This window comes from Cryptotermes secundus, unplaced genomic scaffold (genome assembly GCF_002891405.2).
Source record: "Cryptotermes secundus unplaced genomic scaffold, Csec_1.0 scaffold367, whole genome shotgun sequence".
Taxonomy (NCBI): domain Eukaryota; kingdom Metazoa; phylum Arthropoda; class Insecta; order Blattodea; family Kalotermitidae; genus Cryptotermes; species Cryptotermes secundus.
The window spans coordinates 175,976-193,202 of record NW_019731266.1 but is presented as its reverse complement, the minus strand read 5'-3'; the positions used below and the strand labels follow the sequence as shown (position 1 = coordinate 193,202).

The following is a 17,227-nucleotide window of genomic DNA, read 5'->3' as shown; positions in this document are numbered from 1 at the left end:
GGAATGAAAATTGGCAAGGGAAACCGAAGTACTCGGAGAAAACCTGCCCCAGTACTATTTTGTCTACGACATGTCCCACATGTCCTGACCTGGTCTCGAACCCGAGCCGACGCTGTGGAAAGCCTGAGCCATGGCGCGACCTACCGCCCGCAGTAAATCGCACAGTGTGTGCGTGTGGAATTACCAAAATCTGGTGTCTAGGTGTAAGGAATGGAGAACGATCCGGTATCCTAGCACCAAAGGACAGGAAATGTATGACTCTTCCTTCCTTATACGATTTATTTTGCCTTTTCTGTTCCCTTTGCGGAGACGGAAAGGCCTTGTGTCCGAGTTCATCTGGGCTGACTGTTTGCGCTCCCATAAAGCCCGCAGCCGTGCCGGCGCTGACCCCCTTAGACCTGGTGTATATGAAATATTCATGAAAAGTCTGTCGCATATGGACGGTGAGACGAACTTCTTCAAGAAGGCGAGAGATGGGATTTTGTTTCGCTGGTGTGTGCTGCTGGGTGAGGCTGCTGACTTGGCGAGGGTGGGAATAAGGAAAACACACGCTCCTGGTGTCCGAACAGCAGCCTGGGATTAAGGCGGAAAGACACAAGGTCATCCTCTCCACGCGTTTTAAATTTTTATACTTTTTCACTTTGAGTCACACGACATGAACGGCGTATTTCGAATAATATCTGGCGCGAAACCATCAGACTTACGAACTCGAGATGTAAACGTCATTACTGATCATTCATGTGTGCAGGGCAGAATCCCCTAGTTACGTGAGCAGAGAAAGCAGGATAATTGAAAATTCAGTTAATCTGAAATACCTGACGTTGTCAAGTTGTTGCGGTGAATAAGAAAGAATACATACGTACATTTCGTTAGGCACTAACAGAGAGGTTGATCTAGACAAAGGTCTGACTGGAGAGAGAACAAAGTTTGTTTGTATCATATTTTAAGTTACTACGCCGAGTAATCTCGTAGGTCGGTGCAAACATTTGAGAGGAACATGTTACATACTGCCTCCATCTTCAGGGTACACACCTATACCGTATTCTTTGCATTTTCATGTACGTTGTATGTATGACAGAACTGTGATCATGTTTGAAGTCCCCTGCTTACGAAAAGGGTGGTTTCTGAAATGCCATCTGTCTGTCCGTCTGTATCTCTGTATCGACAAAGCCATGAAAACTCCAGCAGTGGAAGTTTATGTTCATACCTCATCACGAGACTGGAGGATTAAATCATGATGTAAAGATGGCTAATGAATCGCTTGAAAATGCAAAAAAAGTAGAGCTATCCCTGTAACTGACCGTGGAGGCCAATGTGGTTCTGAGACGTCGAGGCGGTAGCACAGTTGGTTGAGTGACTACGCTACAAACCGGAAGGTCGTGGGTTCGAGTCCCGATGAGGTGGATTTTTTTTTTTCAATTGACCTAATCCTCCCAGTCGCTCTGTGGCTCTGGGGTCGACTCAGCCGCTAACAGAAATGAGTACCAGAAATATTCCTGGGGGTAAAGGGCTGACAACGTCACCGCCATCTGTGAGCCGATTGTCTAGAAAATGTGGGAGCCTCGACGTTTCATAACCCTATGGGCCTCCACGGCCTTTCACAGGGATAGACTTTACTTTTAATGGTAATAATGTCTACTGCTGCTGTCGGAATGCATGTATACATTTGAAGCATAAGCAGGAAGCTATAAAATCAAGTGTTTTTGGCGTGCTATCAGAAGAGTATGGTGGACTGAACGAACAAGTGTGTTAATTGGTTTCGCTGACGTCACTGCCTCTTGATCTCTCACCCCCCCCTCCCGACTTTGTCTGTGGCGGAGGTGGGCGGACGTAGGTCTGTCATAAATGGGATACCGATCGTTTTGTGTTTTTATATGCACATCCCTCGTTGCGTCATTGTGGAAAATTTGACAGAACTTGATAAGCCAGTTAAAGCAGTAATTCGTTTCACGGTAGGCTGGTGACATTGCCCTGTTAACGTTAAGCTTAAATATTGAATATATTAAAAATATGTCCGCAGCCGTTCTCTGGGGATTTAACGTAGCCAACCGTGTCTAAATTTTGTTTAGTAACAGTTACAGTTATAAAGCAGAAATAGGTTTTGTTTAAAAAAGTTTTCGTATTCAAATATTGAACACCGAGCAGATTCGTATAGTCTGGTGTTAGTGAGGGACCCAGTTTGATTATAGGCCAGGCTATTGGCTATCTTGACAACATAATCATGGGTTTCCTCAGTCTCGAGGCGAATACGGGGATGATACATTCAAGTAGACAACATCTTGCTGCCAGTTCATTACGTATTCGAGGTTCTCACGACGATTGTACGGACGTTTCGGAGGAAACGTTTGTCTCAATCTTCACGGTAGGAGAATCGCTTTTCGGCATTCAACTTTTTAAGGATGTCATTTTTGCCCCTGTCTTCTGTAGCCCATCACAGTAAGCAACCCGATCCAACTTGGAAGTTTAGTTGCTTGTGTCTCATATGTTTCGGCTATTCTGCCATACTCGATGATATTTGCTGTTATTAAGAATCATTAAATTTGGAGCCTTCACCGATGTACTGAACCAGTAAACTTTGTTTAGTAATCACGTGCCAGTTGTAACAGAGACTGGATGCTGTAGGCGTAAGTGGGAGAGTCATATTAAAACGGAACCATATAATAATATGACCGGAGGATATGGGGGTTTCCCCACATATTTATTATACATTATCTGCGGCGTCTACAATAAATGTATATGTTCAATAAGTACTAGATTGTGAATGAGTTATGCCCAGTGGCGTAACTGATATACGTTTTTGTTCATTTATATATCATTTTAATTCCTATATTTGGGTGTTACTCACATCTGTCTGGCAGAGTTAGGGCGGTGTATCTTTTCAGTCTACGTGTAGTCTCGCTATTGTCTACTAGGTTCACTGTTAGTGCATTAGTGTGGTTTCCTAATTTCCTTAAGTAGGCCGTGCCGTAGCTCAGGCGGTTAGTCACCGTCTTCCCACGGCCGCGGCCCGGGTTCGAGCCTAGTCGTCTGGGATTTGTGGTGAACAAAGTGGCGTTGGAGCAGGTTTTCTCCGAATACTTCGGTTTCCCCTGCTAATCTTCATTCCACCAATTGATCCGCAATCATTCCATCAGCTGTAATCTGGGGCTGGTACAGTAGATCAGTAGTGGCCGCAGTACCGAATGGACTCACGTCAGTTTCACTCCACTAATAATAATAATAATACTAATAATAATAATTATTTTGTAGTTCACTTTTTTATTTCACGGATCACTGTGTTCATTTGTAGATCTTAATGAGTCCTATGGATGTTTAGGAGGGTATGGTTGGAGTGGATTTATCTGGCTTATAATCGGGACCGGTGGCGGGCTTTTGTGAGCAAGGTAATGAAGCGGGTTCCATAAGATGTTGTAAATTTCTTAACTATCTAATCAGCTCTTAGCGTCTGAATAAGGACCGTCCCGCGGGGAGTTAGTTTTGACAGCTGTAAACAAAGCTTGTTATAAAAAACGGATTCTAGCTCCACATCGCCGTGTTCCTGGGAAGACATCAGTTTTCTTAACTTCGAACTGTTTGTTTAAAAAGTAGACAGAAGATACCGAAATCTGTTGCTATAGCCCTTATTATCTTATCTACATCTACTACGGGGAAGATACTAAACTGAAATGTTTTTTTAAACTTACCAGATAGCCAAGTTTAAAGGGGTAAAGATAACAGATGTAATCCTTTAGTAACCGTAAGTACACCGCGCCAGCTTGAGTGCTTTTAATATTTGGTTACCGGAAAGTTTAAAAGTGATGTGCAAGTCTGCATGGCAGGGGAGAGCAGGAGATTGATCCTACACGTTTGGGAATTACATGAGGAAGTAGAGGGCCTGGCCATTAGTAGGGACCTAAACACCCGCTCACAGCAGGTTTTGTTGGTTTTTATGCTTTGTAGTTCCACTGATTAGTTCCCGGCTTTATGGAGAACATGGCTAATATTAATAGGGACAGTGGGCTATGCCGGCCGTAGCGCTGCCTACATTGTCAGTATCTCAGGTCATACAGTCTCGAATACATCTGGACAGTATGTGGAAGGTAGCGGTTCTAACCTAATTAGAGGCACGTATCTCGATATTAACGTGAAGTGACTGAAGAGAATCACAATAAGCTTTAGTGAGGATAGTTAGTGTCCCGTCCGAGATTCGAACTGGTCCCCTTCCTAGTATAGGGTTTTGGTCACAAAGCCAGAACACCGCTTCCAGCGTACTCCATTGGTGCGTGTTATGAATCCGTTTCGGTCTTTACCTAACAACGGCTGTTGTATAGCTGCTTCTTTTGCGGTCGTTGCCTAGTAACACTTACTTACTTACTTATGGAGCTGAGTCCTTCTGGAGGAGCCGCCAATTCTCAAGAATTTCTCAGTATTTTACGGAATCCGATGGTTCATTACCGTGTTCACAAGAGCCCTCCACTGGTCCCTATTCTGAGCCAGATCAATCCAATCAATACCATACCATCCTATCTCTCTAAGATCAATTTTAATATTGTACACCCACCTACCCCTTGGTTTTCCCAGTGGTCTCTTTCCTTCTGGTTTTCCTACCAATGTCCTATATGCATTCCACGTCTCCCCCATTCCTGCTACATGCCCTGCCCATGTCATCCTCCTTGACTTGATCATTCTAATTGTACTTGGAGAAGAGTACAAGTTACGAAGCTCCTCATTATGCAGTTTTCTCCAACCTCCTGTCATTTCACCCCTCTTCGGTTCAAATATTCTCATCAACACCCTCAGTCCATGTTCTTCCGTTACTAGTAACGGGAAGCGGCCTCCGTAGTCTAGGGGCAACGTTCCCACCTCATGACTCGAGGTACGCGGGTTCAAACCCGGCGGAGGTCGTGGAATTTTTAAGGGCGGAAAAATTCAGGGAACAAGTCCTCCGGGAGGGACTTTAAGCCGTGTGTCCCATGTCGTAGATTTACGGCACGTAAAAGATCCTCATGTCTCTAGGAGACCTCTGAGCTAAATTAGGCAAAAAGTTTCCCGCCCAAGTAGTTTCCAATGCCTCTGGTAGAGGGGGGACGTATTAGGTACCGAAGGCCGACCTCGTTGGCTGAACGGGGCTAACAGTACGCACCAGTACCGGTAAGGTATGGCGACTGGTAGAATATCAAAGGGGGACGTACAATAGATGATCAACTGGTCGCGGTGCATGGGGAAACCCACCCCCTTCAATAATAATAATAATAATAATAATAATAATAATAATAACGGGTCTACGTGCCACAATATCGTAGTGCTTAATTCAGCACAGTGACAGCTGTACATTTTGCGTTCACTTCGCTTCATTTGGAGTAAACCCATGCTCGGGAACGGCTCGGTGTAGTCGTTATCTCGTATGTTTCGCATTTTGGACATCCAGTATATTATTCTGTAAAGGGAGAATGTCCTGAAAGCTTTCTTTTTCTTTTCCTGGTTGTCCTCTGTATCGGAAGTGTGTAACGTAACACAGAAAAGAGTGTCTCTCCGATTCATTCCTTTGTGCTTCATGTCGATAGGACTTGGAGCCGGCTTTAGGTAAGATTGCTGAGAACTTCTTAACCAGGTTCGTGTTAAAGTACATAAAGGGACCGAGCGAGATGGTTCGCATTGTGCTGCTTCTGATCTACGTTTTGGACGTGCCTGGTTCGAATCTTGGCGGGAATATCGACGCTGACTCATGGTTTTGCTCAGTCCTGGGTGAATACCAGGATAATACCTTGAAATATGGTATGGCCGCTTCCTTCTTGATCCTTTACATTTCAATTGGCCCAGGCGGTAACGCTTCTGACTTCTCTTCGGGATGTTCATGGTTCGAATATCGACCTAGTCACCGAATATCCGGGCATTTTTCATGGTTTACCTTTTTTTTTTATTTCTAGTGGGGTGGGGCTAAGTCCCTTGTACTGCGGCCACTTCTGGCCTATTGTACCAGCCCCAGATGATAGGCGAGGGGGATTGTGGAGCAATTGGTGGAGGGAAGATTGGCAGGGGAAACCGAAGTACTCGGAGAAAACTTGCCCCCGCGCCACTTTGTCCACCACAAATCCCACTTGACCAGACCCGGGATCGACCCCGGTCCGCCGCGGTGGGAAGCCAGCGACTAACCGCTTGAGCTATGGCACGGCCTTCTTTACATGGTTTACCTTAGTCGTAGGTGAATGCCGGTGTAGTCCTTTGAAATATGCTACATTCTCTTCATTTCGCCTACTCATTATTAATGCTACGACTGAACACTGCGCAGTCTCAGCTACTGAAGGCGTGGATGTATAAACCGGAGATATAAGACATAAAGGACTTCTTGCGTACCGTAAAGACCAGATTCTGCACACAGACTAGGCCGGGATAGCTTTTTGGTATGGTGACGCGCTCAACGTCCGGAGTTCAATTCCTGGTAGGGGAAAGATATTTTCTTTTCTCGACAGCGTTCAGACCGTCTCGGGGACCCACCCAGCCTCATATTCAATGGATACCAGGGTGTAAAGCGGATGTGGCGTGAAGCTGGCCATTCACGTCCATCCAGTGCCGAGGTCAAGAATGTTGGAGCTATACCTCTACTCCCCCACACATCTTCATGCCGTGATGCTTAATTAAGCACAGCGGCAACTTTTTTTTTTACCGCCCAGACTAGGCGTGTTTTATCGAGTTGATGCTAGTCCATGATATGTATGTATTGACCGTCTTCTAGTGCACTCAATCTCACATGTCACTTCACTACATGTTTCGGCATCACTGTGCCATCCTCAGGTGTGTTATTTACGTTAAACTATTGCACTGCTCGCCATCATGTGTCGTTTATAAAATTATCTAAAATGCACACCCTTCATTAACTGTAATAAAATTTATATATATCAAAATTTGTTAAGATCCATCATCTTGCACGTCTTAACTCACTCGCGTACTACATCATTCTTCCAATATGAGAGTCGTTCTTCCTATATTTTGTGTGTATCTGCAGCGTGAAAATGGTACTTATTAATATTACTTTCGACTTCTATCTGTTACTTGTTGTTTATAGTTGATGCTAATTGAAATGTCTGAGTTGTGATGCGAATTGGATTGAAGTGGCTTATGATGGCTGCATGTAAATGCTCTAATGTAATGCTCTTTTTGTTCCAGTTGACTTGCTTCAGATGCTCGAGTTTAACGTAAGCATTACGTTTCCCGCAGCTCAGCTTCTGACTGTCATTCTTGCTCTTGTTGGTAAGTCAGGCACATCTCGCTCTCTGTAACTATTTATATTGTTTGAAGCCCATTCACTAATGTGACTGGCTATTGGCTGTAGGACCGGGATGTGATACCACACAATACCACCATATCCCGACCCAATGAAGCATATACATCGTCTCAGCTAATGGGCACCAGGAATTCACCCTGCAGCATAGCAGCCGGAGCGCGAAGCTGGTTATTCGCTTCCATCATGTGTCGATAGTTGTAGAGTATATGGAGCTTAACTCCCACTCATTCACGCCCTCATGGCGCGATGCCGAGACATAGGGTAACTTTCACTGTCTCTACCTTATGTGATTAAATATTACTCCGGGAATAGTAAGACAGTATTTAGTAAAGTATCCACCTTCATTCTAGGGTCACAAGTTTTGAGTACTTGTTACCATTTTATTATTATTATTATTATTGGAGGGGGTGGGTTTCCCCATGCACCGCGACCAGTTTGATCTATTATACGTCCCCCTTTGAATATTATACCAGTCTCTATACCCTACCGGTACTGGTGCGTGCCATCAGCCCCGACTCAGCCAGCGAGTTCGGCCTCTACTGGCTCAGCGGTACCTATGATGCTTCCCCCATCTACAGAGGCGTTAGAAACTACTGTTGGCGGGAAATGTCCTTCAATTTGGCTCAGAGGTCTCCTTGAGACATGAGGTTCTTTTACGTGCCGTAAAGCTACGACACGGAACCCACGGCTTAAAGTCCCTCCCGGAGGACTTGTTCCCTGAATTTTTTCGCCCTTAAAAATTCCACGACCTCCGCCGGGTTTGAACCCGCGTACCTTGAGTCATGAGGTGCGAACGTTACCCCTAGACTACGGAGGCCGCTTGTTACCATTTTAGTGTAGTAAAGAATGCATGTAATGCCGCTAGAAGTATCACCTTTCTACTGTCGTTAGTGTCACAGACTGTATGCTTTTTCTTTAGGTAGTAATACTAACGGAAAAAATCCTTTATACTAATGAATAACTTGCCTCTGGATTTGCAAGACTCGCAGAGGTGTCGTGTAGGAAGCTGTTTAATCAACGTACTTAAATTATCCGCCGATCCTTCATCGTATCTTGTACTAGTTCCGATACTCCCCGCTAGGTGACTCGGCCGTGCCTTAGCTGCAAGGTTCGTTGATACGGAATGTATATCTTCAGTTCAGTTCGTGCAGTGCATGTAAAGTAGGCATAGAAAAATAACCCGTACTAGCCGAAAGACTTTCATATTTACTAATATTAATTTATGTATCTTGCTTTGTATCTGCCCCTCGGAATCATTTTGAACACCACTCATTTGGACGTAGCGGGATCATAATAAAACTGCACACTTTCTGGACCTCTCTGTTAGACGGAGGTAAGCGGTCTGCTTTACGCTCTGGCATCTTCACCCCTGCGAAAAGAGCGCCCGGTGACCGTTTGGCGTGAGGCGGGGTGGCTATCAGAGACTACATGGTAGGGCCAAGAGTTGTCTCTTCTCCGTCGTACAGACCTGTTCTGGGACCTGATAAGCCTCTTTTCGAGTGGGTACCGAGGGCTTTTTCCCCGGGATAAAGCGGCCGGGGCCGAAGCTGACCACTTACCTCGAACAAGTGCCGAGGTCAAGAAAACTTGGATCTATATATCCACTGCCCCACACGTCTTCACGGTGTAGTGCTTAATTAAGCACAGGGACAACTTTATCTTTAAGAATAGAAGTAGAGTTCTGAGGAGAATATGTGGACCTAACAGCGATGAAGTAACAGATGGACGGTGAATATGAATAGTTAGCTGAGCCCTTCTTGAGAAGCCGCACACTTGTGCAGCTACTCAAGAACATCCCAGCATTTTATGAAACCCGAAGGTTCATTGCCATGTTCACAAGAGTTCTCCACTGGTCCATATCCTGAGCCAGATCAGTCCAATCCATACCACCCCATCCTGCCTAAGATCAATTTTGTTGCACGTCAAAAAGAACTCCATGGCTTTAGTCCGCAAGTGAACTATACTGATCGAGCGACCGCCGCTTGTCGGGAAAGTTAGTACCAACTTTAGCGGATAGAGGGTGTCGTGCGGTCAGCGCAACGAATTCCCACGACCGTTAATTTCGGTTACTTTTCCATTCAAGTAGCTCCACGATTATCCTCACGAAGCTGAGCGGACCCACTACTTCTCAGAAAATATTGTAGCGCCGGGAATCGAACACAGGACCTCTGGATCTGTAGCCAGGAACTCTGACCACCAGACCACAGAGGCGGTCCTTATTGCTCGTCTTTGGGAAGAAAATAACAGTGCACTCTGTCCTGTATATTTATATTGGTGTAGGCTCTTAGGAACTGGTTTCCATCCACGTGTATCTGTCTGTCTATCTTTGTGTATAACAGATATAGCAGTAACAAAGTATGTCAACACACGGTACCATATTTTGTTATTTGTTCGTCGATATTACCATTGATTTTTGGGACTAGGTGTAGGAGTACTGTAGGACAGGAACAGTTGTTACTGTCCCTCCTCCTCTGGGAACACTGAATTAGTGTCCCTTGTCAGGGCGCATATCTGGGTTCACAGCCCCCGTTCCACTATCATTCCCAATACACTTGCAGGATCAGATTATTAGTTTTGATAATTTGTTATTAAAATTTTACAGAAAAATATGTTCGTCATTGTAGCAGGTGGAATGACCCTTTGATGTAACAAGAGTTCGAGTTTAAAGAGTAAGTGTAAAGTTTTTCCATGCGTAATTAAGCATCTTGCCATAAGAGTAATGGTAAAGTGGAGGTATAACTCCACGCATTCTTAACCTCGGCTCTGGATGGAGGTGAACGGCCATCTTTCCTCCCCAGCCGCTTTATCCACTGGAACTGACTCCGTATGCCCATTGGATGGAAGGGCGGGTGTCAGCCTGTTTGGACGCTGTGGAGCGGAATTGTCTCAGCCGTTGCAAGGAATGGAACTCACGTTTTCCCGGCCCCTAGCCTAATCAAAATATTGACTGGGCCAATCGGATCTGGGGTCTTTTATGTATGAGTAGTCACTGAAGTATCAACAGCAGATCTACAAGCTCATCCTGTATATTCCAGTATGGAGGTTGAGCGTGGGTCTAATAACACATCATCCTAAACGTAGATGTGATTCTTTAGCACGATCTAAGCCCTGAAAGATGGGTGAAACGAGAAATTCTTACGAAATTGTAGTCCGAAAACCACAAGGGACGAGAATGCTAGGGATACGTAAGCATACACTTAGATAGCAGGAAAACGTTAAAAAAATGATTCTTATAAAAAAGGGAGTGTGGATTAAACTGACTCAGGATTAGAGCCTGAAGTTTTTTTTAACGCAGTAATGAACCTGCTCGTTCCATAAAAGCAAGGGATTTTGTGTCGGCTTAGTGAGCGTAAACTTTTCAAGGAAAATTCTTGTACGATGTAGTTTGTTAGTTAATTTTTCTTTAGGCTTACCCAAATTTCTGAAAATCTTATGATGTATAAAAATATCTTCATGACCTTCTCTTTCCTTTGGAATTAAGCTCAAATGTTAACGCGGTAGATGAGATCTTATTCTGTCTACTACAAAACCACAGAGTCTTAATTATGTTAAATAGCATTGTATTTCACTGGTCAGTATTTTTCGAAACCTGCTTGTCTCTGTAAGATCATAGCAGCTTACAATAGTTCCGAAAACCTGATAGACTGCAGAGCGCTGTGGAGAATTTTTCTAGGATCCCTCTGTATACAACGGAGCGTAGAATCCTCAATAAGCCACGGTGAAATTAGATTTATTTCTGCACTATGACTCTGATAAAGTTTACTTACTCTCTTATATTCATTGGTCTCTGCTGTTGCGGCGTTACTTCTGGGGTCCAGTAGGGCAGTGGTTTCCGATTGGATTTTTTTTGGGAAACATTTCCAATCATATCGCTCACCTCGCAGCTGCAAACCCGCCCCCTCCGTCCCTGATCCTGGTTTCGGTATTGATTGCGGGGAGACAATATAGGCAAGTTGTTCATTTCTCGATCAGCGGTTGGGATCATGGGCCTCTTCGGGAACTCACTAGGGCCAGCACTCAGGCCCAGGTAGGCCCTGACTTGCTGGCAGTAATGTTTCGGTGAGGATGCCGCCTGCCTTCCTTCATTTTTATTATTTTATTTATTTGTTGTTTATTTAACGACGCTTTCAGTAACTCAGACTTATATATTATTATTTATAATATTGTCACGTGTTGGGTATGTCACGCGACAAACAACTTCACGTGGGTCTCGGATTTAGCGAATCTTTATTGGACACTCACACTTACACACCTTACAGTTTTTATTACTCGCAGTATCGCCTGACTTCTGTCTCTACTTCGCTGCTTACACTGTCCTTGGCCGTGGCTGGATCTCAACTGGCTTCGTCGACGGCTGTCCCAATACTGACTTCTTGCTGTCTTTCTTCTATATCGTATGGCGTCTAGGTTCCGACTGACTTGGCAAATGCCTTCAGCCCTTTTTGTAACCTCGGCCGCTGCTATGCAATGAACCCTCGTTATAACCGTGGAGACTCATCTCCGGGGAAATTCGGCGTTCTCTACGCAACGGCTCACTGTTGGGATTACAATACCGCTATTGTTACTTCCTATGCAACGGTCTGTTCTAGCGTTTCCATGGAAGTAACCTTTCTGGATTCCAAACATGTGACATTATTACTTAACTGCAAATGGGTTTTCACCCGGTGCCAGTGGTACTACAGTAAGACAACAGGCAAATATATATACGTATATGTATTATATATATACTCGTATATATATGGAGGGTGTCCCAGGAGGAAAGGACAGTATCCTGGGAGGTCACAGTATCAGTTATTGTGCATGTGTCCTATTCCGAACGGTTTCCGAGATCGAGCTCCTTCACTGTACAGACAAGCAACTGAGGATTGCATGACGTAGGCTGTGGACAGTCGGCTGGAAGACCGAGAGCAAGATAGGAGGGTAATACTGGAGGGAGTCTGTGAGGAAGTGAACACGATTGAACCGTAGAACGCTCTGCGCCGAAGATGAGTGCGTTTTTATGCCTTTGTGTTTGCTGTTGTACGGTTATAATGAGAGAAATGAGGGTAGATGTTGACGCTTCTCGAAGATAGAATTTCCGAGGCTTACACTTGACCCCAGAGTTCTCACCAAGGCTACGCTTAGCGCTGAATAAATATTCGTTCAGCAAAATTCTGTTATTACCCACATTTTATCAGCGGAAATAGGCGCCTGCTGAGACTGTGGTCTGGATGAGAGGATTACAGTGGATTTGGAGGAACTCGTCGGGCTAGCTTCAGCGTACGGGTGGAGTAGATTTACACTAGATTATAATATCGAATATTTGTTTTTTGTTACTTACATCGTAGCTTATCCTTTGCACACAATACGAATGATTAATTACATTTGTACATAATTATTCAATCTGAGGACGCACCGAAATAATAATTGTGAAAAAGGCTAATTAGTTAAGCACCACGCCATGGAGACGTGTGGGGGTTGGAGGTACGAGTATAGCTCCACCATTCTTGACCTCGACACTAGTGGTGAGTGGTCACTTCACGCTCCTGTCGCTTTACCCCTGTGTAAGGTACCCCCAGTGCCCTTTGGTTAGGAGGGTGGGTGAGCATGAGAGCCAGTCTGGACGTGACGGAGAAGAGAAATATCTCTTGACCCTACCAGGAATCGAACCTCGGCCGACCAGCCCGTAGCCCGTCGTACCGACTGAGTTATTCCGGTTCTAATAATTATAAATCACCCAGTAATTTACCGATGAAAACGGAAACTTGGTGAGTACATACCTCGGCAGATGTGGGGATAATTGGGTTACAGAAGATGTTGAAATTGGTTTCCCTCCGCCTGGAGACATAGGCCGACATAGCTCGCCATGTTCGTGTGCGTCATTCTACCACACAGAACCTGAAACCACGAGCTGAAGCACAGGGCCCGAAAGGGCAGACAGTCAGCGGGTCAGTGTTGCAAAGTACACAGTGTTCCAAAATTCCGTTTCCATCAGTAAATCATTGCATAATTTATAATTGGTATCTCAGGGCCTTCCACGAGTTAAACCTGTACGGCTTAGTATCTCGTCATTCTGTCAGTATGTATCTTAGCAGGCAGTTACGAATAGGACCAGAAAATTGCAGTAAACGTATGCTATTTTGTCGTCGTATATACACGTACGTATGTTGGCCATGAGCTGGTAGCAGATGACATTTGGTAGAAGTAGGAATAGGAACATAAGATGGTATCGTTAAATATTATCGGAAGGTATGATTAAGTGAAGTTTAATATTGTGACGTGACGCCTGAAAGCCGGAATAGTGGAGCTAGAGCAGACTTCCATTGCTAGGCAACGGCTCGGTAAACACATTTCCGCGGCAACGAATACGCAGGCAACAACAGAACTGCCGTTTCTATGGAACGGCGTGGTAAGCACGCCTGTATAACAACAGAGAAATTGTTGGAGTAACAATGGAAACGGTGTTTTCTGTGGATCCGCCCTGAGGGTATATATCGGGATCTCAGGCACTTCCACCGTAGCCCTGCGAGCCGTAGGAGGCGACGAAAAGGGAACTCACTATTTTATTCTGAATGATGAGTAAATGAAACGTTCCCCCATTTGAATTTATAACATGCATGTGTGGAAACATATTTAATTTAACTGTAGTTTAAGTAAAAAGATAAACGCTTTTATGAACTTATCGTGAAAGAGACGCAAAGTACGAATATTTCAGCTTATTACAATAAATACATGATCTTGGACGTTGGGATGGCATTTGTAATTACTTCTACCGAACGAGACTGTTAAGTGTGCGCTGTATGCTTTTGAAGTCTTGTTTTAACTTTCGCTTGATGTTTGAAACGGCCAGTGAAAGAAATGTCACGTTTTATCTTCCAACAGTTAAAGGCGTTGGAGTGGTTCAGCAGCAGAAATTATGCCGTACCCCTATGTGCACACACTGCCAGGTGGAAGTCTTTTGGAACAAAAAGCAGTATGGATAGTGTGAAGCCTTTATCTCTTGCTCCAGCCAGATAATTACAGCTCACTCAAATTCATACCATTCGGAGTTTCTCGACGCGAGAGCTCAATTTTTACGCTTTTCCACTCACTTTCGCTGCAGTTTGCTAACCTCGCAGAGTGGATTTGTTTTCTATTCACTGAAGGTATTGTGAGGCATATCCGAAGTCACAACCCATTGCTGAGGATCATTACCTCTTGTTTCGGTTAAGAACCCTTACGTTCACCGTTTGTTGCATTTTGCTGAGCCACCCACACTCATAGAAATTGGTTTCGACACTTAAAAACAGGCTGTAAAGAGAAATATCTCCCCAACCTAATGCTTTGGAGGGCTTAAGAACAATAGTGATGTATCACCCAAATTGTTTATGTTTCCTAGTTTCATTCACCCGCCGTCAAGCCAACCTGTATTCGAGTCTGAGGCAAGGGGATCTCTGTAGAGTTTTGATGTTCCTCACTCAAGTTTATAAGCAGGTTGGTGTAGCGATAAAGCTGTATATATTCGTTGAGGTATCTGGTTCGAATCTTGGTGGAGTTACAGACTCTTGAGTTTTGTTGTGGGTTTCCACCGTCTGTCCAGTGTGACGTATTATTATTATTATTGGAGGGGGTGGGTTTTCCCATGCACCGCGACCAGCGGTCTATTGTACGTCCCCCTGTGATATTCTACCAGTCTCTATACCCTACCGATACTGGTGCGTGCCATCAGTCCCGACTCAGCCGGCGAGTTCGGCCTCTACTGGCTCAGCGGTATCTCTTGATGCTTCCCCCCTCTACCAGAGGCGTTAGAGCCTACTGTTGGGCGGGAAATGTCCTGAATTTCGCTCAGTGGTCCCCTTGGGACATGAAGTTCTTTTACGTGCCGTAAAGCTACGACACGGGACCCACGGCTTAAAGTCCCTCCCGGAGGACTTGTTCCCTGAATTTTTCTGCCCTTAAAAATTCCACGACCTCCCCCGGGTTTGAACCCGCGTACCTGAGTCATGAGGTGGGAACGTTACCCCTAGACTACGGAGGCCGCCCAATGTGACGTAACTACAGTTTGTTGTGTCTGAAACGTCATTGAGGGCTATCTTCACATCATCATTAGAATGTCAGATTTTTAAATATACGTGTACTTCGGTGTTGATGAGCCGGTGGAGAGTTCAGACATACAGAGGAATTTCCTTCCGTAAGGTTACCTATAAAAGCTATGACGTACCCTCAGAGAAGTTTTAAACATGCAGTGCATTGAAAGACGGTCTAGAAAACCGAAATTAACGGCCGTGGGGATCCGTTGCGCTGACCATGCGACACTCTCTATCCGTTAAAGTTGGTACTAACTTTGCCGACAGGCGGCGGTCGCTCGGTCGGTATAGTTCGCTTGCGAACTAAAGCTACGGAGTTTAGTACATTAAGAAAGGCAACTACCACATACATAACAATCAGTATCTGCTCGCCATTAATTTTGTTATCATCCTATATCCTTCTCATCTGATTTGTTGCCGTATGTACGTGATCCCTGCGCTAGAAAACGCATCTTGAAATCACCTAAGATTCGATTCTTAATTCGGGGGAACAATTCCAGTTTCTCAGTTCTTTAACTATTACAGACCAGAGTACTGTCCATTCTTGAAATAATGTGTACTCAAATAATGCTCTCTTAGTGCTGTAACTATGTGTATATCAGAATAATCATCTTTATGCACGTCCAATAAACTAATAAAAATTGTGGTCAGTTATGGGGCACACCATCCTCTTTATCCAATATGAAAGTTAGTGCACTGCGAGGAACAAGGCTGAATTTTTCTTCTTTTATTAAAAAGCAAGTTCTGAAAGCGAAAAAGTGTTACGTCACGCATGATTTTTGTTTTATCTACCACCGTGGCGTGAGCTGTGATAAGTCTTTTAAATACCGCGTACTTCGCTTTGTGTATTGAACCTAATATGCTTGCCTAGTGACGAACCAACTGTGGGAGTAGATCTCTTTATGCATTACTAAGGGCTTCGCTCCGTTCTGTCACAATCCAATCATAACATCCAATACTGAATAAATGCGAAATACAGGTTTCAAGAAGCTTTTCTAAATAAGCATTTTCCACCAAAAAGACGACCGAGAGGCCATTGTTGGTGGATCCACCTACCCGCAGAATTATTACTATCTATAGTCAATGTATCTCTGGCTCTACAACCCTTTGTTGGACCTTGGACGCTTTTTCAGTTTCTTGAGCTTTTACACAGTCGGTATAACTCCTTGGACGGGGGATCAGCCCGTCGCTACGCCGCTACCTACACACAGGACAGCAGAAACAGAATAAACGCAGACAGACTTCTATGCCTTGAGTGGGATTCGAACCCACGATCCCAGTGTATGAGCGGCCACCGTGATCGGCGCAGTCAGCATATCCTCACAAGCGCACCCAGCTCCATTACTATTTCATTGCGTAGAGAGTTATGTATAAATTGTGATCTCGGTTTTGGTACTGTTTCCAAGGCGTATACTGCCTCCGTCTTCAGAGTGTAGATGAGGGTGAGGAAGCAACCGGGTTATGTAAAGTAGGGTGAGAAGGAGTGTGGTTACTCAGAACCGGAAGGTGGGAGGGTGTGTGGAAGCAGGCCCCCTGTCCGGGCCAATAGGGACGATGCATCGGACTCACAGTGCCCATCCTGCTTCCTCCCTCTGTCGGTTGAGAGTTACCGCATTCCTTCCCGCTCACCTTATCGTGTATAACCTCTCCCTCTCCTGAACTGTATCATTTATATTCTGGAAATGAAAGCGACTTTTCTCCCAACCGTTGACGTCCATCTCTAAGATTGCATGTCACAACCCAGAAGACCACAGTGAGGACACGCATATCATCAGCAATCATCATCTTCATTGTCGTAATCATGATCATCATCGTCATCATGCTTGGTTTGTTGCGGCCTCTTGTTTGGTCCTCCGTCTTAACTGTGGGCGCCCTGTGTTTTGTCGACTTGAGAACACTCGCCACAGTGAAAATCCGAAGG

General features: G+C 44.8%; 1 protein-coding gene across 3 annotated transcripts in view; it reads left to right on the top strand.

The window, feature by feature from the left end:
• Window positions 1-17,227, top strand: part of LOC111866765 (membralin) — a 150,666-nt gene that overhangs the window by 39,242 nt on the left and 94,197 nt on the right. For all 3 annotated transcript variants that reach the window (XM_023856010.2, XM_023856008.2, XM_023856009.2), the window contains one exon: window positions 7,144-7,227. In XM_023856010.2, the coding sequence (XP_023711778.1) occupies window positions 7,144-7,227 (84 nt within the window). The remainder of the gene's footprint in view (window positions 1-7,143; window positions 7,228-17,227) is intronic.